Source organism: Drosophila serrata, unplaced genomic scaffold, assembly GCF_035046125.1.
Source record: "Drosophila serrata isolate PLE 108 unplaced genomic scaffold, ASM3504612v1 contig_36, whole genome shotgun sequence".
NCBI lineage: Eukaryota > Metazoa > Arthropoda > Insecta > Diptera > Drosophilidae > Drosophila > Drosophila serrata.
In genome coordinates this window covers 492,057-519,867 of record NW_028256934.1, presented here as the reverse complement: position 1 = coordinate 519,867, position 27,811 = coordinate 492,057, and the positions used below count along the sequence as shown (strand labels likewise).

Sequence of the window (27,811 nt, the reverse complement as noted above, 5' to 3'; positions counted from 1 at the left end):
TATGTTTTTAGACCTTTGCTAATGGGATTCTATGCCAATGATTAATCAGGTTAGAGGTATTCCTATAGACCCTAAGTGTACCCCTTAGCTTAGCATGGAATAATATATAAAATTAATAATTTAGATATTTAAATTTACATGAATAATATATATAAAGTACTTAAATTATTCAGACATTTAAATTTATATCAATAATATACTATATAGTGTACTTAAATTAAAGTTTTGCTTAGATTTTTACCTTTTGTAGTAGTAATATTTAATATTTAATGTACCTTTCTCTTAACTAAATCACTTAAAACAATATAAAAACAACTCTACAAAAGAAAATTTACACTTTTAAAAAAGTAATTAAAAAAAAATAATTATTTAAAGTAAGAGTAAAAAAAATAAAAGGCATATTTGTAAGATACAATAAAAAATTAAATGGGTGTTAATTATTTGTTCAGGGGATTTTATCTATTTCAGTGCTTAAAACGTATTAAATAGACTTATTTAAAAATATTTAAACATATATATAAAATATACAAAATTTTAAAGAATTATTTTCAAGAACTATTGAATTTTGTAAACCATTTATTATTATACTATATTACTTAATTATTAATTTTATTAATTACTTACTTTATAAAGATTTAAACCACTCTTAACTACTTTACCAGGCATTTCCTCTTTTTGCGAGCTTAAAAACTTTATCAAATAATTGTAATAAAATACTTTAAATTATACTAAATTATTGACTTAAATTAAATAACAAATAAGACTCTCTTTTTATATAAACTTTGTCGCCAAGTGTAGCTCTTTTTTATTTCAAACTGACTGGCGACTTGCCTGGCAAATGCAAATTTGTTTTCTGTCAATGGAGCGTGGAACGTGCGAGGGCCGATGTCGGTGATTGCTATATATATATATATATATATATATATATATATATATATATATATATATATATATTTTCTCTATATAATGCCTGGTGTTCAATAGTGAGTGTGATCAGTAGTGGTGATGGCCACCTGCGCGTCACTTTCCTGGCCAACTCCCAAAATGTTTCGCTGACAAAGTTGGTCTTGGATCATGAAATTTTGATACCTTAATAAATATTTATTAAATTTAGTATTTATATAATATAATTTATAACTTTTTCACTTTAAATACAAGTTTTTTGTACAAGATATATACAAATTCTCAAGGACGTGATATTATTTTAGAACTCAAATTAGTTCCAAGGAAAATATATAGACCTTATTTGTTCATAAACACCCTGTAACGAATTTCTATTGATCACCAGAGTCCATCTGTTTGTCAGTCAGTGCGTGCGTGCTCACTGTACCGATCACGTACACCTTGTGGGTGCCAATGGGTGTTGCCTGTGCCTTTGACAGAGACTATAATGATGACTGTGACTGTGCCAAGTGCGTGACACAACAAGGAAAAGTTGAAGAAAATGCCGTGGAAATAGGAGAAAAAGTGGGTGTGGAGATAGAAGTCCAAGGTGTTGCAGGAGGATTAGGCACAGGAACCCCGCAGAGTGCGAAAATAATTGATTGAATGACGCCTCGAATGCCGCAAATCGGATTTCGTCCAGGAAATGCAAAGCCAACTGGAAACGGAAGTGCACAGTCACGTCTTTGGAATAATGGAGAATGGGAATAAATGAAAAAGAATCGAAATCGGTAAACGGAATCGATATCAGAATTGATAAATGATATATCCCCGAGATTATTGTAGGTGAAAGAGAACAAGTGAGAGAGAGTCAGTCAGTCTGAAGCAGCAACTTGTCTTGGTTTTTTTGTAGCCACTTTTGCTTTTGCTTAGGCATTACACTAGGAATTATAATATAACAATAAATAAATTAAATATACATTTAAGAAATAAACATAGAACATTAATATATAATATTATTTAAGATAATCTAAAAATCAATGAGCATCAAATATACATTTTCCTAGAAATTACTAGTCAAAGGATTTATATATGCTTTAATATAAAATAATGTATAATAATTGCTTAGGAAATGATTATATTATATATAAATATACTATAATAAATAAGATATATTTATTTATATAAAATAATGTATAATAATTGTTTAAGAAATGATTAATATATTCATAAATATTTAATATAAAATCAGATATATTTATTTATATAAAAGAATGTATAATAATTGTTTAAGAAATGTTTAAATTATTCATAAATATTCTATATAAAATAAGATATATTTAAGGCAACATAATTTCCATAGCTTATTATAAATATTTTCCCCATTTTAATTACTTCATTTCAATACATAAACATTCAATTTAGTGATGATTTTAGCTTTGAAAACGTATATATTTACCCTAGATTTTTTTGTCAACTAATATTTTAGTTATTTTGACGTTATATAATTTCAAATTTAATATATTTTTCTCTGTGTAAACTTAGGAACTCCGCCTATCCAAGTGGTACAAGATTATTGACATGCCAACATGCTGTTGTTCTGCTTCCAGTTGCTGTGTTCCTTTGTTGCTTGGAAGTTGCTCCTTTTTTGTTGTTGTTGTTGTTATTACTTTTTTTTAGTTGTTGTATTTTGTATTTTTTTTGTTTTTATTTTTATTTTTTTTTTTACTTTTTCTGCCCAGCCAAAGTGGCTGCCGTTGTGCGAAATTGCATAGTGAGTGAGCAGCAAAGCGGTTTGACTAGCTCCGGCTATCAACTTGTTGCATCTGAGTGCACAAAACACCAGCCAAAGATCCAATCCACGATCCCCATCCCGAACCCCATCCTCATCCTCATCCCAAACCCCAACCCGATTCCGATCCCTCTGGGTTGCCAGGCACGTTGTTGGCTATTAGAAAGGCATGTGAAATGTTCCCTAATTGTTGGAATTTTAATACATCCAAGAACATGCACTCCACAGAGCACACTCCCCTCTTTCTCTCTTTCAGTTTCTGTGGAGGCACAGGCCTGACTGACTGACTAACTGCCTCTCAGTCTGGAGAAGAAGGGGCTTTCATATATACAGAGACCCACAAACAATGTCAATATACCCTTGAAGGGTATTAACATTGAAGTTAAGAAGCTTGAAACTAAGTGAAACAGTCATTTCCGACCCTATAAAGCATATATATTCTTGATCAGCATCAAAAGGCGAATCAATTTAGTCTACTTAGATGAAAAAAATTTTTTTTACATTTATTTTAATTTTTAAAGGGTTTCATCGTTGTCAAAAAAGTCTAAAAAAATTTTAGATGGAAAAAATTTTTTTTACATTTATTTTAATTTTAAGGGGGTTTCATCGTTGTCAAAAATGTCTAAAAAATTTTAAATTTTTTACATTTTAAATTGAGTATGCAGATTTATTATTCTAATAAAAACTAGCATAGGAAAGGTTTCCGATTTAAAATTAATGATTTTTTGGCTGAGTTATGCGATTTTTAAACTTTGATTTATTGAAAAATTCTCATATAAAATATTGATAAATTATGGCTCAAAGAATGTTATTAATTTTTTAGGTAGAAGCTTTAAAGAAAGTGAAGGAGTCATTTCCGACCCTATAAATCATATATATTCTTGATCAGCATCAACAGGCAAAACGATCTAGCTATATCTGGGAGGAATTTTTTTATTTTTTTTTATTTTTCAATTTTAATTAATTATTAAAAATTTTAAACAGAGTATGCAGTTTTGTTAAACTAATAAAAACTAACATAGAACAGCTTTCCGAATTGAAATTAAAGTTTTTTTGGCTGAGAAATGATCAAATTACAAATTTCTAGGGCATACAATATTCGACCCAGAGTTAGCTTTCTTCTAGTTTATTTCTGAGGTCAAAGTTACCCTTAATTTAAAGCTGAAAAGAGTTCTTTGGAGACCTGTTTCCGCTACCTTTTTCTTAATTGAATTTGGGAGTTCTTTAAACCAAAATCATTCTTTATTGTGTATTTTTTTACTTGTTTATCATTAATTAATTTCCCTTTTTATATTTTACCAATAATCATAACTAAATACTCTATTAGCGAATGCCTTGCTAATTGACATTCACACACAGAAAAGAATAAAAAATACAACAATAAAACTCTTCACAGCGGTTCCCCGAAAAATTACCCGTGAAAAATAAATAAGGAAAAACCAAGACCCAAAACAAGAACAAACAATGCCGAAGCCGAAAAAAAAAGAAATGTGTTAAGACTTTGATGGTCAGCCATAAAACAAGATAAACAACGAAACGGAGCGAGAGACGAGCCCAAAATGAAAATGAAACTGAAACCCGATAACCGAGAAACCTCTGAAATTTCCCCAAAGAAAATGTGGAGCTTCCCCCCCAAGAAAAAGGAGAGAAAAAAAGAAGTGGGGAAAAACACTGTACCTGCACCTTGTTTCGAGGTCAGAAATTGCAACAGAGAAAAAAACTGATAAAGTCATACTATCAGTGATAATGCGGCATGATTACGATGATCAGAGAGTGCGACAGGGCAAAGCTGTATCGGATCGGAGTCAGTTGATAAGATCTTTTCCCGGTAAAAGAAAAAACAGAGACCAGAAATCAGAAATCAGAAAAAAAAGAAGAAAATATCTCTGCAGGCTAAGGTGCTGGGCAAAACTATAAGGCGCCAGAAAATGAGTTTATAAAGAAAAGCTATATGGAGTCAGTAGAATTTTCTATATAAAAAATATAGAAAATATACTCAGAATTCGATTTTATGCCTGTGTATAGAATATTTTTAAATTATACAATTAATTTTTAGACTTTTTGCCAAAGCTAAAAGTTCCAAAAGAGAGTGAAAACAACCAAAATAACAGAAAGATTTAACGGATTTGTTTATTTTTGTATGGCAACAATTTAAGCCACAAGAGAAATATAATGATTCAGTTTCTTCATTGTAAAATAACATTAGAAAAATGAGACAAAAGTTTCATCTTCATCGGAAGACAAATCCCTGACTTGTACATAATGAACAATCCTTATTTCGTTATCTGATAGTTCCTCTTGCCTCATGTAATAATCTTCCACGTTGGTTATATAAGTGGGATCCAAAGATATAAACTTCTCATCATCTGATGAAATATCGGAAAGAGCATCCTTATTCTTATAAAATGGCAAATTGGCAAAACCATTCTTGTTGTCAGCCTCAAAATCCAAGAGTTTATTATATTCGGTTGTCTTCAAGATTGCTTTCTTTTCGTTGGTCATAAAAGTGGAATCCAAACATATAAACTTTTCGTCAACTGATGAAAAATCGATGAAATCATTCGCATTTTCATGGAATGGCAAATTGGCAAAGCCATTCTTGATGTCAGCCTCAAAATCCAAATGTCCATTACATTCGCAAGACTCCAAATTGAAGATGTCTTCATTTTCCAGGGACTTCAAGGCCAGGACCTCTTCCTGCTTTTCAGAATTCACTTCTAGGACCTCTTCTTGCTCATCAGAATTCACTTCTAGGACCTCTTCCTGCTCATCAGAATTCAAATTGAAGGAAACATTCGCCTCGTCGTACTGAAATTCCAAGTACACATCCTTTTCCTCAACGATATCTATGTTTTCATCATTCTTTAAAACTGATAACTCTTCATCCTCGATTAGCGGAAAGTCAAAGTACTCCTCCTCTTGGCATTCGAAGAATATATCTTCCTCAAAGGTCGGAAAATCGTGAAAAACCTCTTTCTGTTTCTTCTCCTTCTTCCTGATCAGGGCAAACTTTCCAAAACCAAGTATAATCGTCGAAGCAACCAAAATCATTAAATTCCAATCGATAAAGTTCAGTTCACATTTAGATAAAGGCACATATAGAGTCAATGCCTTTTGTTTTCCAAGAATCCTTGATGATTCATCAGTGGCAATCATATCATCGCCGCCATTCTTAGCCAGTTTGTTAACAGTTTGATTGAGATAGGATAAAAGTAGGTTGAGGGGTCCAGAAATCACCGATATACTTTTGTCATCGTTGCCACCAAGGAATCCAATAAACATACGGTTTAAGATTTGGAAAATATGCATTTTGATGGCACGAATGAGAGCGGTTAAGAAATTCATTGTGCCTTTTAAAGCTTTTATGAAAGTCGATAAGATATACATTGTAGTTACTTTGGCTGACGAAATGAAAGTGATTTCGGAAGTAGAACTGTGCTTTAAGACTTTAAAACTTTGACATTTAATTCTTGGAATACTAGTAATACTAATTTGTATTTATTGTATTATATTTATCGATATATTACTATAACAATTACCTAATAAATACATTTAAATACTGAAACCTTAATAATTTTGTTAACCTTTAAACTTTAATATTAATTATTCTAAATAATATATAATAAATAACCCACAAATTCGAAATATCTTTGCTGTTTGTATTTTATTAATTAATAAGACAACAAATCTGGCCATTGATTTATGGTAATGATTTCATTAATACATTAATCACTAGCATTTTGTTATTTATTTTGGCCTGTCACAATTAATAAACGTTAACTCATTACATTGTATATATATTATATACACGTATATATCTATTTATATGTAATATTTGTATTTATAGAAGTCGATTAGATAAATAATACCAGTTATCAGAGGCAGAGAGGCTTTCATTGAATGTCTATAAATAGAAGCCATAATAGTTATTTATGGTGCCGCAAGGGTGTTTAATTAAACAAACTTAATGTATAAATAAAAATAAATATATATACAAGTGAGACGCACTGTATTTGCATGTAAATATGTATATTTATAGTATGGGCTTGGCATGCGTATCAAAATATGACCATAATAAAAATGCTTATAATGATGCCTCATAAATCGCAAACGAATGTCCCTTAGGGCTCGGATCCATGGATCGATGATCCCACCTTCGATTCGATCAGATCCTGCGGGTGGACCTACCCTCAGGTAGCACAAAAACGACGGTGTATTACTTTTGCGAGACACTGTCTGACATGTTCTTTCTGTGTAAATTTCAACTATTAAATGCCAATTTATGGGGCATAGCTTATAATTTTTTATTATCGCATTTATAACACCTCCGTTGGTAGGGCGTGGCGGGATTTTTGGGTTATGGGATTCGATTCGATTCGAATCTCTCTCCTCTTTTCCCCCAGAGGCAGAGTGCCCTTCCTTCCCATACAAAAAAAACAGAAAACTGGACCGTGTTTCTTGTTCGCGGCGTGAGAAGAGATTGAAAGGAGGAATTTGCAGATAAATCACACTAAATCATTTCACTCCAGTAACACGGCGCATGCTGCAATGCAATGGGGCTCCTCAGTAACCAGAAAGCACAGAAAACTGCAAAAAACTGCAAAAACTGCTCCTCCACAACTGAATGCAGAATGTTCAGACAGAAAGACAGTCAGTCAGTCAGACAAAAGGCCACTGAGATTGAATACAACAACAGCAAAAAATATACAGAAAAACGCCCTACAAGTCTACGATTAAAGGGGGTCTCAGAACCCAGCAAATACCCTGTACTTATTATAATAAAACATATATAGAAATATCTTCTCAAACTAAAAGTGGGGAAGAAAGCCTTTGCCTTGTCACCAATCTTTGATTATTTTGAAGATTTAGAAACATATTTCAAAATAAATAAATACTTCTCTATGAAGTAGGAAATTAAATAATTTAGAAAAATAATAATAAATATTTAGAAAATATATACAAATAGTATTCAGAAGTATATATTCATATTTATATATGAAATTATATAAGAAATTGTGGTCTTCATAATAAACATTTTGGAAATTAAAAAAAGATATTGCCAAAAAGAAACAAGTTTTATCTCAAAAGAAAGCCTTTTCTTTCTAGACAATATTCTAAGCTTAATTAGCTGAAGAAATATACTTAATACATTGAATTAATACTTAAAATAAATGAATATATTTCAATATAGATATATCCGAAAGAAATAAGCCATTAAATTGATTTAGAAAATAATAAAAAAAGGTTTGAAAAATATAATATAAAATAGAAATATAATATATAACTTGAAAAATACATTTAATACCTTAAATAAATACCTTAAAAATTAATATATTTCAATAAAGAAATATACTAAAGAAATAGGCCATTATATTGATTTAGGAGATCATAAAAAAGGTTTGAAAGATATAATATAAAATATAAATGTAATATATAACTTAAGTATATTTAATACCTTAAATTAATACCTAAAAAATTGAATATATTTCAATATAGAAATACCCTAAAGAAATAGGCTATTATATTAAAAAGGCTTGAAAAATAAGGTTTGATTAAAAAAGGTTTGAGAAATCATAAAAAAGGTTTGAAAAATATATAGAAAATATTTGTCATAAGGAAGCCTTTGCTTTACCATCATTTTGTGCTGTTTAATAGCTTTTAAAATATTTAAAATATGTTCCAAATAAATATTAGTAGTAGCAAACCAATGATTTGAGGGCTTAAAAAATAAATAATAATAATGATAAATAATAGTAATAAATAATAATAATAATAATAAAAAAAAAATAATAATAGAAAAAAATAATAATAAATATATAATAATAAAATAATAATAATAATAATAAAAATAATGATAATAATTTATATTTAGGATATAAATAGCTGAAGAAAATAATAATAAACATTTGAGAAACGAAGAAAGATCTTGAAATAAAAGAAACTATATTGTTTCTTCATTTTCTTATCCATATTCAAGGCTTAATAATTCTTGAAATATTTTTAAAATATCCTAAAGAAATTTTAAAATATTATTTTTGAGTAAAATAAATAATCTAGGTTCGAATACCTCACAAGTTATGTCCTAAAAATGACACCTCCTCCAACTGCAACCCCATAAAATGGGACATAACCCTTCTGTCTAAAGGTAAATCTACTAATACTGCAAGAACAAAAAAAAAAGAGGTAAAAAATGGTTTAAAAAACGGCAAAAATGAGGGAAAAAAGAAGGCAACCAAAGGTGGAGTTCGCTGCCATCGGCGGATTGCGCATTTCGAACGCCGGCGCGTACTAATCACTCGCATTGTTACACGATCACGCCGTGGCATCACGTACCCAAGGTGAAAGAAGGCCAAGAGGGCAGGGGCGTTGTGTTGCCCCTCCCCCCCTCTAGTTCCAGGGGGGTAGGGGATACAAATGGGCAGCGGCGAGTGTAACTGCACACACACTCTCTCAAGATGGGAATCCCCCATCCCACAGACTCCGCACAATTCCGCTGGCAATTTCAGATCGTTTCGTTTTGCAAAAATTCCAATTCGATGGATGCAAATTGGTGGCAAGTCGCCGAGGGGGGAATCCATTCTATAATGTGGAGAATTGAATTTTTATTACCTCTCAATTGCTTCATTACACCCAGGGATATCTGGCAGATGCATTATCTCCACAGGCAAAGCCTTGAAGATGTTATTAAATGAGGCAGATCGAGTATAATTTGTTTCTTAATTTCATCCAATTTGATTTGAACTTTCTTTTGTTACAAAGGTTCAACGAAAAAGAAAATTCTGTTAAACAAAAGATCAATCAAAGCCAAGGCCAAGCACTGAGGCCATGAACCAATTCCAAAACACTGATAGATACATCTTTGTATCTTTGTATCTGTATCTTGGCCTGTTTACATATTGTGAGGTCGCCAAGTTCAGCAGTTGAAGGTTGTGCGTCGGTGGCGATTTAAAACGCTGGGAAAACGCGATCAAAGCACTGGGAGAAAATAAGTTGAACAAGTTCAATATAATTTCCATTAAATTTGTATTTAATTTTTAAAAAGAAGAACGAAGCAAATGTTATTTTAAAAACTTTAGGTAGAAATAATTGTTGTATTTTATATTAAAATTAAAGTTTAACTTTGTTTTAAGGAGTATATTTTAATTTGTTAAGTAAAATTAGTAATATTTTAAATTAAACAGCAAAGGAAAAATAAAACAAGAAAGGAGGCTGTAAAAAAAATATCATAACTCTGTCAAATATTAAATAATTTTCAATCGGAAAGCAGTCATGTGCTTATTTTTTTAAGATTAACAAAAGATTAAAATTAAAAATGTAAAAATTTTCAATTTTTTTTGTAATTTTTGATCATTTTAATGAAATAAAATTAGAGAAAAAAATTGCAAAATTTATTTTTCTACCAAACATGGCTAGATCAACTCTGCTGTTGATGCTGATCAAGAATATATATGATTTATAGGGTCGGAAATGATTACTTCGCTGCTTTTTTTACTTCTGACTAAATAGAATTTTAAAACTTTTAAAAATAAGATTTCTAGAACTCCTATAACACCAAGAAATATTTCAAAAACTTAATAAAAAACCCAGGAAATTCCTTTTTTTATCTATAGTGTTTTTATGTAAAAGTGTATAAGGTTGGGCCATAAGTACATTAGCCACTTTATATCCGGCAACAATAAAAAGAACAACGCGACAACAACGAGTTGCTAAAGAGCTAATGACTTTGGATAATGATTTCGATTTCGATTTCGCTTTCGTTTTCGTTTTCGTTTTTGATTTCCATTTCGATTTCGCTCAAATTATATCGCTTTTTGTGTGTTGGCTGCTGTTTGCTTTTGGTCGTCGCCGCTGTTCGCCTTTTCAATATTTCAATTTTCAATTTTCCTTTTATTTGTTTTTATTGTTGCCATTGGGCCATTGCGGATTCGTGCGTCAATAATTAGATCATCCCCCTGCTGGTTTGTTGTAGACGATTAGCGAAATCAAAAGGCATCAGCCCACAAAGAAAGCGGAACGACAAGCGCAGAAAAGCGAACAAAAAAAATGAAAAGAAAATCACATTCTATATGCTATCTGGGAGGAAATTTCATTTCATTTCATTTCAATTTGTGTTTTGTTTTCCTTTGTGTACCCATTGTCCATTAGGGCGTACAATGGGTGTCATAGAATTGCCTAACAGGATATGTTGGGATGAGTCCAAGTCTGGTTAGGTATTTATATTGGAAAGAAAAGTCTAAACTTTGATATATCGAGTTTTTAAATATCGATAAAGTTAAGTTGTAATATTATTTGCAAGTAATTTAGATCAAGTCGGTTTAGGGATGTTATATTGATAGGAAAAGTCCTATATTCATATGAACATAAATTGTCAGCTCAGCAATATATACAAAATATCATAAACTTTGATTTATCGAAAATTTAAGTATCGAAATCTATCGAATTTGATATATATTGATGTATATTCTGCTATCCTTAAATCAGACTAAAGGTTTAAGAAGGTGGTTATAGTATAGCTAATAAATATATATTTATATAATATGTAATAATTAAATATTTATTAAAATTAATTAAAATTATAATTTCCCAAATCTTTGTAATGCAAATTATAAATAAAACCTAAAACAAACCAAAGAGTTCAAGTCACATAAGGTTCTCTAACAGCTTTCTTATATACTTATTTTAGATTTAATAATATTATTATTAAACTTTGATTTATCGAAAATTAATGTATCGAAATCTATCGAGTTTGATAGATATTTTCCTATCCTTAAATCAGATTATAGTTATAAATATCTAGTTATAGTATAGGTAATAAATATTTAAGTATATATAATAATTTATTTTTATAAATAAATTATTTAATTAATAAAATAATTATAAAAATATATATAACATATTCCCCAAATCTTTTTAATGTAAATTAAAAAAACGGAAAATAAATAAAACCTACACCTAAAACAAAAAAAAAAGAGTTCAGCTTTCTTACATACTTATTTAATATTAATCTAATATTAATAATATTAATATTAATATTATCTAATAAATATATTATATTTAATAATATTATTCCCAATCCTACACCGACTAATAATGCTAATCCTGATCTAAACCCACCTCTAAATTGAAATCAATCTCCACTTCCATTATTTCCTTTCAAGGGTATCAGCAATTCGAACTAAATCTTAAGAAGGAAATCCTTCTTTGTTCGCCTTGGAAAGCAAAGATAACACACAATGAAGAAATTTTGGTTTTATAAACAATCATAAATATGTGCGTATAAAAAAAAGAACAAGCGTAAATTTAATGAAATTTTCGACTATTAGTTAGCTCTTTAGACTTTAATGAATCATGCGGTGGGATGGGATCGGAGTGGGTGCGAATGGAATGGGATAGATCGGACAAGTATATATATATTTATATGCTACTATATGGTATCGCGTGGGTTGGCTCCAAAGAGCAGACAAATTATAGACGTTAAAACATTTGGTTTATGGCCACATTAATGGCATTGACTCGAAATGGGATGGCAATGGGGATAGGGATCAGGATCTGGATCTGGATCGGAATCGAGTTGAAATTGAACTCAAAGGTGACAAAGGAGGCAGGTGAAAATTAATTAAATGCAGCGCAAAATGCAAAAAGAAACAAGTAAATCGCATTTAAAAAAATAATACAACAACTGAAGATCATTAAAAAAGAGCTCAGAGTGGAAATAAACAAAATATAAGCTTTTAAAGGGAAATTTGTATTCCTTATAGCAAGCAAAGAACTCTTAATAATGATGTCTAGTGATTTTAAACATATATCCTTTAATCAAAGTATTTAACTTGTTTGTTTTACAATTGATATTTTTCTATCTGTATTAAACATATAAATCCTTCATCCTTTGCAATTAAAAGGCAAAGGAGAAAATCCAAAAACGATATATTATTTATTTATAAGCCAAATCATCGTCGGAAGGTAGATCACGGTACGGCACTAACCAATTGCAGCAGACTGGTTTCTCCTCTTCCTCATCGGATTCCCAATCTGGAAATCTCTCCTTCATGGCCTGAAAATATAGACGTAATTCCTCTTCATTGGAGAGCCTAATTTCAAGTTCTCTGTCAATCGTATTGACTATTGGATATTCATCTTTAAACTTTGTAGCCTCTTCCTCGCTGGAATTGAAATTTGAACTTTCTTCGTCGTTGGCATTGAGTTTTGGTATTCCTTCCTCGTTGGAATTGACATTTGGATTTCCCTTCAAATTGAAATGGAAAGGTGGAATTAACTCCTCTTCGGGTTGGTAATTGGGAAATCCATCCTCATCGAACTCCGGAAGGGGAAATCTATCTTCATCTTTGGCATGGAATTCGGGAAACTGCTCTTCTCCCGAAGGAAATGGCTCCTTCTCATCGGCTGCCAATTCCAGTAACTCTTTCGGTTCGCCAGATTTCAAATCAGCCAAGTTCGGATCAATTTCCTCACCATCCAAAACAAGTTTAGCTTCCTTGTCGTCCTTTTTCAAAATGAGAACATTTTTCAACTCCTCACACAAGAAATCAACCGCTTTCGTCTCGTCAAACTTGAAAACGGGGGAAACCTCTTCGTCGTCCTTAATTTTTGGGAACTCCTCCTGCTGAGACTCGAACATAATGGCATCCTCGTAGTTTGAAAAATCATGGAAAACATCGTTCTCCTTGGGGACTTCATCCTTTTCCATACACTCCATATTAAAGGCATATTCCATTTCCTTACACTCCAATTCAAGGATGGCTTTCTTGTCGTCAAACTCCAAAAAGTCGTACTGGAAATTATTAAGCCAATCTTCATCACAATTGTAACCAAAGAACGGAAGCTTCTCTTCGTCCACAGCCAAGATTTTATCGTTCGGAAAATTTTCGTCGATCTTAATTGTCTGGAACTTCTCCTCTTCTACCTCCTGAGAGTCAAAGAAAATGCCATACTCGCAGGTTGGAAAATCATAGAAAATGCCGCTCTCTTCTACTTCTTTATACTCCAAATTAAGAATAGTTTCCTTATCATCGAACTGCGAATCAACTGCTTCTTTGTGATCAAACTCGAAAACGGGGGATACCTCTTCGTCGACATTTAAGTTTAAATCGTCTGGGAAATTCTCGTCGTCCTTAATTATCGGGAACTCCTCCTGCTGAGACTCGAACATAATAGCATCCTGGCAGTTCGGAAAATCATGGAAAACATCGTTCTCTTTGGGGACTTCATCCTTTTCCATACACTCCATATTAAAGGCATATTCCATTTCCTTACACTCCAATTCAAGGATAGCTTTCTTGTCGTCAAACTCCAAAAAGTCGTACTGGAAATGACTAAGCCAATTTTCCTCAGACTTATAACCAAAGAACGGAAGCTTCTCTTCTTCAGCGTCCAAGTTTTCATCGTCTGGGAAATCTTCGTCGTTCTTAATTGTCTGCAACACCTCCTCCTCTTCTATTTCCTGAGATTCAAAGAAAACGGCATCCTCGCAGGTTGGAAAATCATGGAAAACGTCTTTCTTTTCCTTCTTAGTCACAGACTTGTTCTTGATCTTGACACTGAGGAACCTCCCAAAGCTGAGCACCATCATCAAAGCGAACATTACCAAAAGGCTCCAATCGATTAAATCAAATCCACATTTAGCTAATGGGACATATAAAGCCACTGCACTTTCCTCTATATCTTCAGTAACAATTATATCTTGGATGAAATCATTATTCTCATTGATGTAATCCAAAAATTCGACTTTCTGCAGCTTTTCGGAAATCAGGGGTGCACTCTTTTCAGGCTTTTTAACAAAGAACTTCACTATTGCGAAAAGGATGCCGAATAAATCAATTTTTAAAACTTTCATAATTGTGAAAAGGATAGACATTTTGGCTTTTTATTTTCTCTTTATAAATTCGTTGAGAGTGAAGAAAAATTTTCAATGCTGTTTACTTGGCAATGCTTGGCAGAAAAGTGATTGATTTCGGAAGTATTACTTCGATTTACAACTTGATCACTTTGTTTAAGGAAACAAATCAGTGTGCTCCTTAGGTTACTTGGTAGAATTTTAATTTTGTGACTAAATATAAACCCTTTTTTAATTGTACAATTAAATTAGTATGCTTTCTTCCAAATATTATTATAAATTTATTATTTTAGCGTTCTATTAAAGCACTTCTAGTAGAGAGAGAGAGAGTTAGAGAGATGATTTAGTAGATGTGCCTATTTTTAATAGCGAATTGAGAGGCAAGGCACTTATTTTTATACATTTATATTTATTAAATAATATAAATATATGTATTAATAAAAAGAAAATTGACTAAAACCCTTTACTATAAACAAATTAAGTCAATTTTAAATTCCTCTTTTATAAACTCTTTTACGGCTTTCCATTTTAAGGCCTTTTAAGGCTTAATTTCAACTGACAATTTTCCTCTTTAAAGTATTAATTTCTATATATTGTATGATATATATCTATAAATGACTATAAAAAATTATCTAAAAATTACCTTTCTAAATAACTTGCCTAATGTAAATCTCCTAACATATTAACCCCTTAAATAAAAACCTAGCAGGCAGCAAAAAAACTCATATTTTTTAATAACAAAATTCAGAGTAATTCAAATATTCTTAGATAATAGCAATTTAGGAATAATTTTCATAGTAATGAGAGAATTTAATAAAAAATTAAGTTAAAAACTTACCAACATAAAATTGCAGTAGTTCAGTGTCACATTTTCATCAAAAGCTCAAAATTTAATCTAGAAAATAAAATGTAATTAGGTTTATTAATAAATTGTTTTTTTTTAACATTTTATAATAAAAAAATATATATACAAAAAATAAAAATATATATATACAGAAAATATATATACAAAAAAGGATATATACAAAAAATATATATATACAAAAAATATATATATACAAAAAATGTATATATACAAAATATATACATACAAAAAATATATATACAAACAAAATATATACAAAAATATATATTTATTCACTTAAATTTAAGACATCAAATAATTCCATTGTATAATATTTTTTAACCTCTTAGCAAACTCTTGTTCTGTTCTGGATTGCTTTACTTTTCCATAAACTTAAAGCTTAAATATATTCAACATTTCCTTAGTAAATTATAGATATAAATACATATAATATATCCTGAGATTCACTGAATATTGTTCATAATATATTTTCTTTGGACTTAGTCTTGGGGCTTACTTTGGGGGTATTCCTGCCTTCAATTCGATTTTGTTTCTTTTTGATTTTTATGCCTGTCTGGCGCCGATCGTTTTTCCCCCAAACAATTTTGCTTATTTGTTTTTCGGTTTTCGACATTTCTTTATTTGTTTTTTTCCCCCCCTCTCTCTCCCTTCTCTCCTGCTTTCTTGCTCTTTTTTTCCTTTTTGGTTTTTAGTATGAAATGTCGCTCAAAAAAAAAAGAGAACAAAATTGATTTGACGACCCTGAGAAGGCGCCGGCGCCAGTGACGAAGGCGTTGTGGAAAATGTGGAAAAATCAAGGGGGATGCTGCCTTCGCTTTTATGGGGTTAATGGTAGAAGGGGTTAAGGGGACACACACACACACACTGTGGACTTTCAAGTGCCATATATATTTGTTGGATTATATAGTCAAAATGGTCATTACCAAATGGATTTTTGGCCTTAAGGCATTAAACAAAAAAAAAAAACATGACATGGAAATGGACATCTATCGATCATAAAAAATCACAAAGCACAAGAAATAATCAAAATACATGTTTATGGAAAGGATCAACTTTGTACATGTTTTGTATATTTTTTGGCAAACAGATTAAATTGTTAAAGATCTACAACAAAATCCAGGGAGATTATGGACAACAAAACAGCAAAAGGCTTTAGGTGACTAATAACAATAAATGCAATATATACTATAATGTATGATTAATTCAAAGACATTGGCCAGATTATATTATGACTTAGCAGCAGCAGCAGCATTCATTCCTCTCTCTTAAATCTCAGGTGTGGCAGGGATGACAGGTAGCTGAATCAGGTGGAAATTCCCACCGAAAAACAGATGCAGATACAGATACTTTCCACCAAGTTGCAGGCCTCATAAAAGGGGCACAGACAAAGCCGCCGCGATTGCGTGGGAAAAGCCCAAAACCCAAGGACCAACAAGGACCTGTGCGGTTGGCGCATCATATCTATATATCTATATATCCTCCGATATGGCCTAGGTATATAGCCTTGGTGGGATCATAAAAGCGGTGTCGCTTTTGTTTATGCTGCTTATTTAAATTGGCTTCTTGGCGGGTAGTCCCGCAGCACGCAACCCCGTGTCCTCCTCATCCCAAAATCCCAATCCCAATCCCAATCCCAATCCCTATTCCAATCCCAATCTCATTGCAGCTACCTGTCCTGGGAATTTCCGCTCCCGGCTAATACCCATATGGCCATGTCCCAGGAGGAGATGCGTGAGAATTGGCCAGATTCTAGATCATCAGGTTATTGTGTGTTATTTTCGGGAATCGCGCCTGGCATATAGCTTGGGCATCCTGGGTTTTTCCCCTCGATACGTGCGTCATCTGGTTATTTTTCTGGTTGCTACTTGCTACTTGCTACTTGCACTTGCCCCGTGGAACAGTCCGGAGCACACTTGCCCCTTCCAGGATTATGCCACCTTCTGTGGAATCGGGCTCTTGGAATATAAAGAATAAAGTTGAGACCTCCGCCGTTGCAAAATACAACACTTGCGACCTCTGAGCTCTGAGCTGTGCCATTGATTGATTCGCCACTGTGTGTGTGTGTGTGTGTGTGCCTATGATTGGGCATTACACTTGGAGAAATTTCACAAAAGTACTAAAGAAATTAACAAGATTTTTTTTAAGATTTCCTATATCTAAAGAGCTGCTAAAGTATACGCTTTCCAGGTACTCAAATTTCAATCAGAACCTTAAAACTAAGCGAAGGAATCATTTCCGACCCCATAAATTATATATATTCTTGATCAGTATCAAAAACCGAATCGATCTAGCCATTTTCAATAAAGATTTTTGGTTTTCGAAATTTTGGTCAAAAATTTTCCACAATTTTTGACAAATTGAAAAAGTCAAAAATCGATAAAAATTGAAATTGGTTAAAATTACAAAATAAGTATACAGATTTATTGACATACTAAAAACTAGCATAAAACAACTTTCCGAATGGAAATTAATGCAATTTTGACTTAGTTATGAGATTTTTAAACTTTGCTTTGTTGTAAAATTTCTTATAAAAATATTGATTAATAATTGCTCAAAGAATGGTATTATTATTTTAATCAGAACCTTAAAACTAAGTGAAGGAATCGTTTCCGACCCCATAAATCATATATATTCTTGATCAGCATCAAAAACCGAATCGATCTAGCCATGTTCAATAAAGATTTTTGGTTTTCGAAATTTTGGTCAAAAATTTTCCACAATTTTTGACAAATTGAAAAGGTCAAAAATCGATAAAAATTGAAATTGCTTTAAATTACAAAATAAGTATACAGATTTATTAACATACTTAAAACTAGCATAGAACAACTTTCCGAATGGAAATTAATGCAATTTTGACTTAGTTATGAGATTTTTAAATTTTAATTTGTGGTGAAATTTCTTTTAAAAATATAGATAAATAATGGCTTAAAGAATGGTATTATAGTTTTAGTTAAAAGCTTGTAACGATGTGAAGAAGTCATTTCCGACCCTATAAATCATATATATTCTTGATCAGCAACAGCAGGCGAATTGATTTAGACATGTCTGATGAAAAACAAAATTTCATAAATTTTTTCAAAATTTTTAAAAGGTTTTTATCGTTAAAATTGTGAAAAATTTATGGAATTCTTAATTTTAAGCTGAGTATGCAGATTTGTTAACCTACTAAAAACTAACATATAAGTGTTTACCGAATGGAAATTAATGCTTTTTTTGGCCAAATTATGATATTTTGTATCCCCAAAATATAAATATATCATTTTTAAGGCAAATATTTTAATTTAAAAATTATTTATAGTGATTTGTTAACCTAAAAATATATCCAAAGAGAATATAATACTTTTTGACTTAGATTTAATCTAAGTTCATGATCATAGAGTATAGAAACTTCGGTTTTCTACAGTTAGTTTCCTTTCTTGTTGTAGAATGTTATTGAAATCCTCTTTACAGGCCTTTTGCAATGTATTTATTTATTGATTTATTAACTTTTAATTTTTGTTATTATTTGTTTTGTTTGTTTTACTTTAAAATTATTATTTTTTATTTATTTATATTGATTATATTTATATTATATTTATTTATAATTGCAAACCCCTCATGTTAAATAGCTTCTGCAGTTTTTCATGTCCTTTATAGTTAATTAATATTAAAAGTTTAACATTGTTGCCTTGACTTAATTTAAAAATTATAAAGATATCTATATTTTATTAATAATATTATAATATTATTATTATAATACAGATATATATATAAATAAAATATATATAAATAAATTATATATAAATTTTTAAATAGATTATATATATAAATAAATGAATAAAAATTACGAAATAAACACTTCCTCTACATTTATTTTCCATGTGCACTTGCATCGTTCATGATTGTTTATGGTTTTGATTTTGATTTATTTGCGGCCCGTTTTGCCAATCGGACGGTGATGATGATTAATTGCAACGGTGAATGCCAATTGTCGCCATTGCGCCCCCCCCTCCGCCCCTCCCTTCCCGCTTCCATTCCCATTTCCATCTCCGACGCGTGCTGGACTGGAAGGCATGAGCAAGACTTCCAGGCCCCGAGAGTGAGAGAAACCAAGATCTGAATCCAAGTTGAGCCGCGAACAGGCCACACCCGCATTTGCATCAACAAATTAGTCGCTTGGATATATGTAAATCGTGGAAATCATGTAAATCACGTGCCGCCACGCCCACTCCCACACTGGCCGCCTCTTTTGGATATATATATATATATTCCGAATACCTTCCACATAGATTAATGGCTGGAATGTGGATCGAAATGCTGCTGCTGCTGCCGCCTCGATTACACACTGACCCACAAAAGATTGCGGTTAATTCAATTATTATGATAAATAAATTAACAAAATTGCTTAATTTAATTAAAGGTAATTAAGAAAAATTGGAGTAGTAGGTAGGGGTATTTTTTTTCAAACATGAATTTTATATTTTAATAATTTCTAAAGGATTTTCTCTATCACTTTGTATAGTATTTTCTGTAGTATTTCCTCAAGTATTTTGAATAGTATATTCTGTAGTATTTTAAATACTATTTTATATAGTATTTTCTATAGAACTTTCTGTAGTATTTTTGACCATATTTTCTTTGGTATTTCCATTTTATTTTCTTAGGTATTTTGTCTGGTATTAACTATGCATATTTACGGTATAAGAAAAGTTTTTTTAAGTAGAATTTTAAGAAGACTTTTAAAGAGACTTTTAAAAGGGTTTTCAAAAGGTTTTTAAGAGGCTTTTTAAAAAAGATTTTTAACTGATCACAACCTTTTAATTCAATAAATAAATATGCAACAGTTTAGACACCTTTTTTGCCGGAAGTATAATGGGATCTCATGATCTCATCACCGACGATCGGTGCATAACTCAGGTTCTCTGGCACTTTTCCCTGATTGACAAACGATCGAAGCGATTAATGACCGCATGGCAAATCGATAAATCTGCACTTGACCTTGGCACTTATGAAAATAAATTGCATAATCTCTGGCTGACAACTAGAAAATCAAACAGAAGTGATATCCTCCTACCCGTTCCACTTCCACTTCGATTTTCATTTCCATTTTCCATTTTCCATTTCCATTTCACGTTTTTATTTATGCGTCAGTGGCGATGACGCCAATGGTGGATCTGGGTAACGGCGGTGGACATGGACACACCCACAATGGGCCAATTACGCGAGTGCCAGTGCCTTAGACGCTTTGTTTTTCATTTCGTTTACTTTGTTGTTGTTTTTTCGTGTTGTATTTTCATTTCAATTAATCAAAATTTGCGCTTCCGTTTCAATTTTTTTCAACATTTTTGTTGTTGTATTTTTTTTTTTTTTTTGCTTTTGGGGCAGGAAACAGCGGGTGGCGAGAGCTCCATAAATTCGATGAGCTTCGCTTTGTGTAAAATTTACAAGTGCATTTCTAGTCAAATAAATAACCAAAGGGATCCAGGGGCTTAGTGGGAAAAAACACATTAAAGGGGGGGGGTTTTATAAAAAAAAAGAGAGTTTAATAATTACAAATTAATATTTTTAAAAAAGAGTTTAATATTATTGATTATTATTTTCCATCATTAGCAGTTAATAATATTTTATTATTAGATATACTATTTATACTATATATTTACTATTTTATGCTTAAAAATGTCTGCTGTATAAGAGTTTATAATGGAGAAAGCTTAAATCTAATTGTTTGTAGTTTTTAATTGCAGTGTACTATAATTTAAGTAAAAAGTTTAGAAAACAATGAAGGAATCATTTCCGACCCCATAAATTATATTTATTCTTGATCAGCATCAACAGCCCAATCGATCTAGCCATTTTCAATAAAGATTTTTTGTTTTCGAAATTTTGGTCAAAATTTTTCCACAATTTTTGACATTGTGAAGTAGCCAAAAATTGATGAAAATTTTAATTTGTTAAAATATTAAATTTAGTATACAAATTTATAAACCTACTCAAAACTAGCATAGAACAACTTTCCGAATTAAAATTAATGGTATTTTGGCTGAGTTATGTGATTTTCAAACATTGATTTGTCGAAAAATATCAATAAATATCGATTCAAAGTTTGCTTAATTATGATCGATTTAAAATTCGATCCTACAATTCAATGACAAACTTAAAGGGTAAACGTTTTCTTTAGGGCGGTAGTCTTCTTTCTTGTTTTATGTAAAAATGTGATAGAGACTGGCTTCTTCCACATATTACAACATCCAAAAATATACCTAATATTTAATAACCTTAAATACAAACCCCTCCCAAAAATATATATAACCCCTTCCCTGATACCTTTTGGCATTTTCAATACGATTGCCTGGCATTTCGATGCGATTCGATTGGATTCGTTTCGTTTCGTTTCGTTTCGCCAGCACAAGTGATGAAGATTTATTGTTTTCATTAAAGTGCCCACATTTGCACCTCCGCTCGAGTTGACTCCCCGGTCAGCTCCTCAGCTCCTCAGCTCCTCCGTCCGCTCCTGATCCATGGTCCTGGTCTTCTGTGGCTTCTGCTTCTGGGAGCAGGCGGTGTCATCCATTTTTATTGCCTGTTCGCGTTATTTATTTGACACTTCTCTGGGCCCGGCCCCGGGTTGATCGATAGTTTGGCAGGAGTTCGATGATGGGCCCAATGGATGGATGATGGCATCGGATTGGATTGGATCGGATCGGATCGGATTGATGGTCGGTATACTATATATATGCATTGGTGCATAAATTATGGCCAAATCGGCGTGTTGGCCAAAAAGAAAGAATAAATGTTGCAGCTGCCGCGCGTAGTTATTTTTGGGCTCTTCTAATTTCTGCCATCCAAAGTTTTGGGGAAAAGCTCACGTACGCTGCCAATCAAAAGGCATTCAATGGAAATTGGAAATTGAAAATTGGAAAAGAAGATCGATATGCGCCCGATGGGCACTTAAGGCCATTGGCATCATCATCATATTTTCATTTTGGGGGCACTGCATATTTTTGCATATTTATAGAATTTATTATTGGCGCCAAAATATGTTTGTTTTCGAATTTTTCATTCACCACATTTAAAGAGGTTTCTCTATAATATATTTTCCCAAATTACTGATAATTAATTAGGTCTCAAGTGTGACAAAACTCTACTTGAAATGATAACAATTCTGCGGATCAGTTGGTTTATTTATTTTTATGATCAGTCCTTCCTGAATGAAGCTCTCTTTTTGGATCTTTGGATCTAGGTAAACCCCAATTTAAAGGTGTTTCTCTATAATATATTTTCCTAAATTACTGCTAATTAATTAGGTCTCAAGTGTGACAAAACTCTACTTGAAATGATAACAATTCTGCGGATCACTTTATTTATTTATTTTTATGATCAGTCCTTCCTGAATGAAGCTCTCTTTTTGGATCTTTGGATCTAGGTAAACCCCAATTTAAAGGTGTTTCTCTATAATATATTTTCCTAAATTACTGCTAATTAATTAGGTCTCAAGTGTGGCAAAACTCTACTTGAAATTATCACAATTCTGCGGATCACTTTGTTTATTTATTTTTATGGTCAGTTCTTCCTGAATGAAGCTCTCTTTTTTGGATCTTTAGATCTGGGTGATCAATCAGTCTGATTGGCGTATTTATCGGCTGTCTTTAGGTCGATGCAATGGATCTGTATCTTGTGCGACTTTATTTATTGGCTCTGCTGATGATGCTGAAACGACATTGCAACAAAGTCATTTCAATTGCAATTCAAATGGCAGACAATGCAGCAGCACAAATGTCATTATCGGACAGTCTCATCTTAATGAACTCCTTTGATATTGTACACATATCGGAGCAGAAATGCGGAATTCTATGGTTGAAAGATGAATAACCCCCCGACAAAGTATAAAACTATACTTTAACTGGTTTTATTCATAGAAGATATGAGCTTAAATAAGTATAAGTGTAACTTGTCATATTTTCTACCTTTTAAGAACCTTTTCTTTTTGTCTAAAAATTACTTTTAATATTTTCTGCCTTTTTTAGAGCTGGTTTATCTAAACAATTGATTTGTTTAAATAAGAATTACTTTTAAATTGTTAAATATTATCAAAACTAAGCTGTCTCAGTCTGCTGTTTGCTAATCATAAAATAAAGAGATAATAAATACGCTATAAATTCCAATCAAATGGGGCAGAAAAACCAAGCCAGAGAAACATACATGTGCCACAAGTTGACCCTGCCACAAGTGATGGCTTCTCCCTCAAGCTTCATTCAATTTGCTAATTTGTTTGCCACAGTCAACACTGGGACATATTTTAGATATATTTTTATATATTTTGTTGGGTTTTATTAGGAAAAAGTGTGTTTAAATAGAAATTTGAGAAACTTGACTTGACTTTTAATTTTAAATGTAAAATTTACTAGTTTGCTAGTTCATTGCAGGCAATTCAAACTATAGAAATAAAAGTGCTTTACTTGACTTTTAATTTGAAATGTAAAGTTTACTGAATTGCTAGTTCATTACAGGCAATTCAAACTATAGAAATAAAAGTGCTTTACTTTACTTTTAATTTGAAATGTAAAGTTTACTGAATTGCTAGTTCATTGCAGGCAATCGCACCTGTAGAAATAAAAGTACTTCACTTGACTTTTAATTTGAAATGTAAAGTTTTCTGAATTGCTAGTTCATTGCAGGCAAACCCAACTGTAGAAATTAAAATACTTAACTTGACTTTTAATTTTAAATGTAAAGTTTACTAGTTTGCTAGTTCATTGCAGGCAATTCAAACTATAAAAATAAAAGTGTTTTACTTGACTTTTAATTTGAAATGTAAAGTTTACTGAATTGCTAGTTCATTGCAGGCAATTCAAACTATAAAAATAAAAGTGTTTTACTTGACTTTTAATTTGAAATGTAAAGTTTACTGAATTGCTAGTTCATTGCAGGCAAACCCAACTGTAGAAATAAAAGAACTTCGCTTGACTTTTAAATGTATGTGTAAAGTTTACTGAATTCCTAGTTCATTGCAGGCAATTCAAACTATAGAAATAAAAGTACTTTTCCTGACTTAATTTTTAAGGTAAAGTTTACCAAGTTGCTAGTTCATTGCAGGCAATTCCAACTGTAGAAATAAAACTACTTGACTTGACTTTTAATTTTTAAGGTAAAGTTTACTGAATTGCTAGTTCATTGCAGGCAATCCCAGCTGTAGAAATAAAAGAACTTCGCTTGACTTGTAATTTTATATGTAAAATTTACTAGTTTGCTAGTTCATTGCAGGCAATCCCGACTGTATGCCATTCGAGTTCAGCGACTGCCTTGGCTGATTAACTTCAATGAAACTGCATTTATTGTTGCAACTTGCTTTAATCAACGCAGTGCCCTGCCTGCCACTGAATGCTGAAAGCTAAAAAGCTGACAGGCTGTGCAAAGTGAATCTGCAGCCTCATCTTCCGGGTGCATCATCGCCAGCACGTGTGGTCCATGCCCCAGCATCCTCCACCTCCTCCTGCTCCTCCTCCTCCTGCTCCTGCTTCTGGTAATTAGCTTCAATTAATTTGCCTGCCATTCCTATTTACAAACCACACACACACCACACACACAATGTCCGCCTGCCTTGCCTCTCTTTTTTTTCCCCCTTCTTTTTTTTTAATGGCTCATAAAACAAAACGTCGCATTTGCATAATAATTGTTGCCATTTCATTGCGTGTCCATATATCACACATCATCAAAAAAGCATAAAAAAAGGCGAGCATGGGAAGGGGTATATAAAAAAAAACTCGTTTCGCTTTACAGCTTTATGCTTTACAACGCGGACAACGCGTCGTATGAGTAATCTGCCTACAAATTGTTATTACGCGTCAAGTCTCTACATTTTTGTTTTTTCTTCGAAAATTTATCGACTTGCTATCGATGCGTAGGCTGCAATTAACAAATAAACATTGTGCTAATTAGCGAAACAAAAATAACGTGTAATTAGGTGAGTGGCAAACAACGGCAATTGCTTTTCCTTCTTGCAAAATATGCACTTTTCCGCAATTTGGAAAGTGAATTTATTACAGATTTTATATTTAATTAATTAGTGGGGATAAAGAGTGGGTTTGTTATTAATAATCAGGGTGTAATTCAGGACATTAAAGAATGGGAAAACATTTTAGTAGGCTTTAGTTTTGTTTAGAAATGTATTAAAAGCTAAATTCATTGAAAAATTTTCCAAGAATTAAAGTTAATAACTACTGTCTTTTAAAAATAATTTTGCTAGACGAATAAGTTGAAAAATTAAATAAAATAAATTAATAAATTAATAAAAATAATTAAGTAGTAATAATATATTAATAGATTGTAATTTATCCCCTTTCTAGGTACTCAAATTCCAATGAAAAGCTTAAAACTCAGTGAAGAAACCATTTCCGACCCCATGAATCATATAAATTCTTGATCAGCATTAACAGGGGAATCGATCTAGCCATATCTTATAGAAAAAAAAGTTTGAAAATTTTTTTTCAAAATATTATTGTTAAAATTGTCAGATAAAAAAACGTCAAAAAATTAAATACTTTTCAATAAAAAATTGAGTATACAGATTTGTTAACCTAATAAAAACTAAAATAAAAAAGTTTTCCGAATTGAATTTAAAGCATTTTTGGCTTAGTTTTGACCGATTTTTATGATCCAATTACCAAAAGTTAGAGTATATAAGCTTCGGCTTTCTGAAGTAAGCTTACATTCTTGTTACTTGTTAAATTTAAATATAAATAACTAATAAATTAATAAAGACTCATGGCTTAAATATTTTGGGTTCCTGGATTACTTAAAATAAAGCCTAGTTTTTTAGGTAAATCAGTTATATTCAAAGGGGTTTGAAAGCCCTTAAAATCGTATGGAATAAAAAATAATATGACAAGTTTTCTTATCAAATTCAATTTCAAAATTATACAAAAATAACTAAAGTTTTAAAACCTTTTATAAAATACTGTCAAAATGCATTTAATGCAATTTTATGAATTTTTTTAGCCAATAAACTGGTGTATATTGGCTTTGTTAAATTATACATCATTTTGTGGCCTAATTTTGGCTGCCTTTTAAGGGATTTCATGCTTTAGCACCTCTCATTTATAATTTCCATCTAAATAAAGTGAGTGATTAATGGATTGTGTGAGTAATTCTTGAATTACTTTCCTCAATGAGGACCATTTCCCATGCCCACGCTATCGATTTTCCACGAATGAAATTAAACAAAAAAACTCAAGGAAAATTGCCATCGCAACAGCGAAAAATTTTCCCCCGAATGCGTAATGGATAAATGAATGAATTGAGAGGCTGGAGAGGATGAGTGAGTGGGCGATGGCAACCATTTAAGAGTGATTAAGGGTGAAACGGCATTTTCCATTGATTAATTAACAGAGCAACACCAGCGTCAACGTCACTCGATGCCGATCGTCTAATTAAGGGTGCACTTTGCGGTGAATGTACAGCAAGAAAAATTATAAAACTAATATAATTAAATAATTAACATGTACTTAAGCAAACTTATGTATTAAATTTATTTAAAACAATATAATTAAATATTATACTAAGCGTATCTCTTCTCTTTAAATTTAACTACATTTTTATATAGCTTCTTCTTTATATACATTTTTTGTTTCTGTGTAAAGAATGTCGCTAGGAAAGGAAGCTGGCGACACCGCGTCTGTTTCTGGTGAAATGCAACGCTGGATAATGGATATAGACGAGTTGGATGTAACATATTGTAGTTCCAGGGCAATTTCCCCTCATTGCCAACAATTCAAAGCCGTTGATTCACATTCATTGTCGCGTTTATTAGGTCATTCATGCGATCGATTTCATTCGCAATGCCCATGATGATAATGATCATGATCATGATCATGATGATGTCATCCCCAATAGCTCTGAATTGAAAGGCGAAACGATTCCTTTTCACAATTTTCACAAGATATTTGATAGAGGGATTCATTTGTACACATTTTTAGTTCATAAATACTTCAATATTCAATGAAAAACACTTTAAAAATTAATTAATAGACTTAAGTCATTAAAGATTGCTTCATTGTGGTACTTTTCCTAATTCTCAATCATTATTTTAAGTAAACTTTGTCATACTTCAGACCTAATATAAAATAAGTAAATAAATCATTTGCAATATTAATAAGTTCTATTATTTTTATAACCTTTAAATTAATTAAATAAATTAAGTATATATTTTCTTACTAAGAAAGGCAAATGCAATATGAATTTTATAAAAAATTATATATTAATTTGACATAATTTTTTACATTGTTAATGTCGGTGAGCAAAATTAAAATAATATTTAAATTCAAGGTGATAAAAATATATTCTCTTACAAAAATTCAAAAATAAAAACATGAAAAATTATTTTTTTATTCTACATGCTATTTTACATGTTAGCGCCCTCCAGTGGAAATTAAGAAAACTAAAAATT

The 27,811-nt window shown here is 31.5% G+C and overlaps 1 protein-coding gene across 1 annotated transcript; it reads right to left on the bottom strand.

Moving 5' to 3' along the window:
* Positions 1–12,463: 12,463 nt before the first annotated feature.
* On the bottom strand, positions 12,464–14,688 carry LOC147644999 (uncharacterized). The gene has a single exon (XM_086835445.1). It carries the CDS (start codon positions 14,544–14,546, stop codon positions 12,606–12,608), a length of 1,941 nt encoding a protein of 646 aa, XP_086691571.1. The 5' UTR covers positions 14,547–14,688; the 3' UTR covers positions 12,464–12,605.
* Positions 14,689–27,811: the final 13,123 nt, after the last annotated feature.

What these genes read in the sequence shown, in the direction of transcription:
- LOC147644999 (XM_086835445.1), bottom strand. Translation starts at nt 14,546, where the DNA reads ATGTCTATCCTTTTCACAATTATGAAAGTTTTAAAAATTGATTTATTC.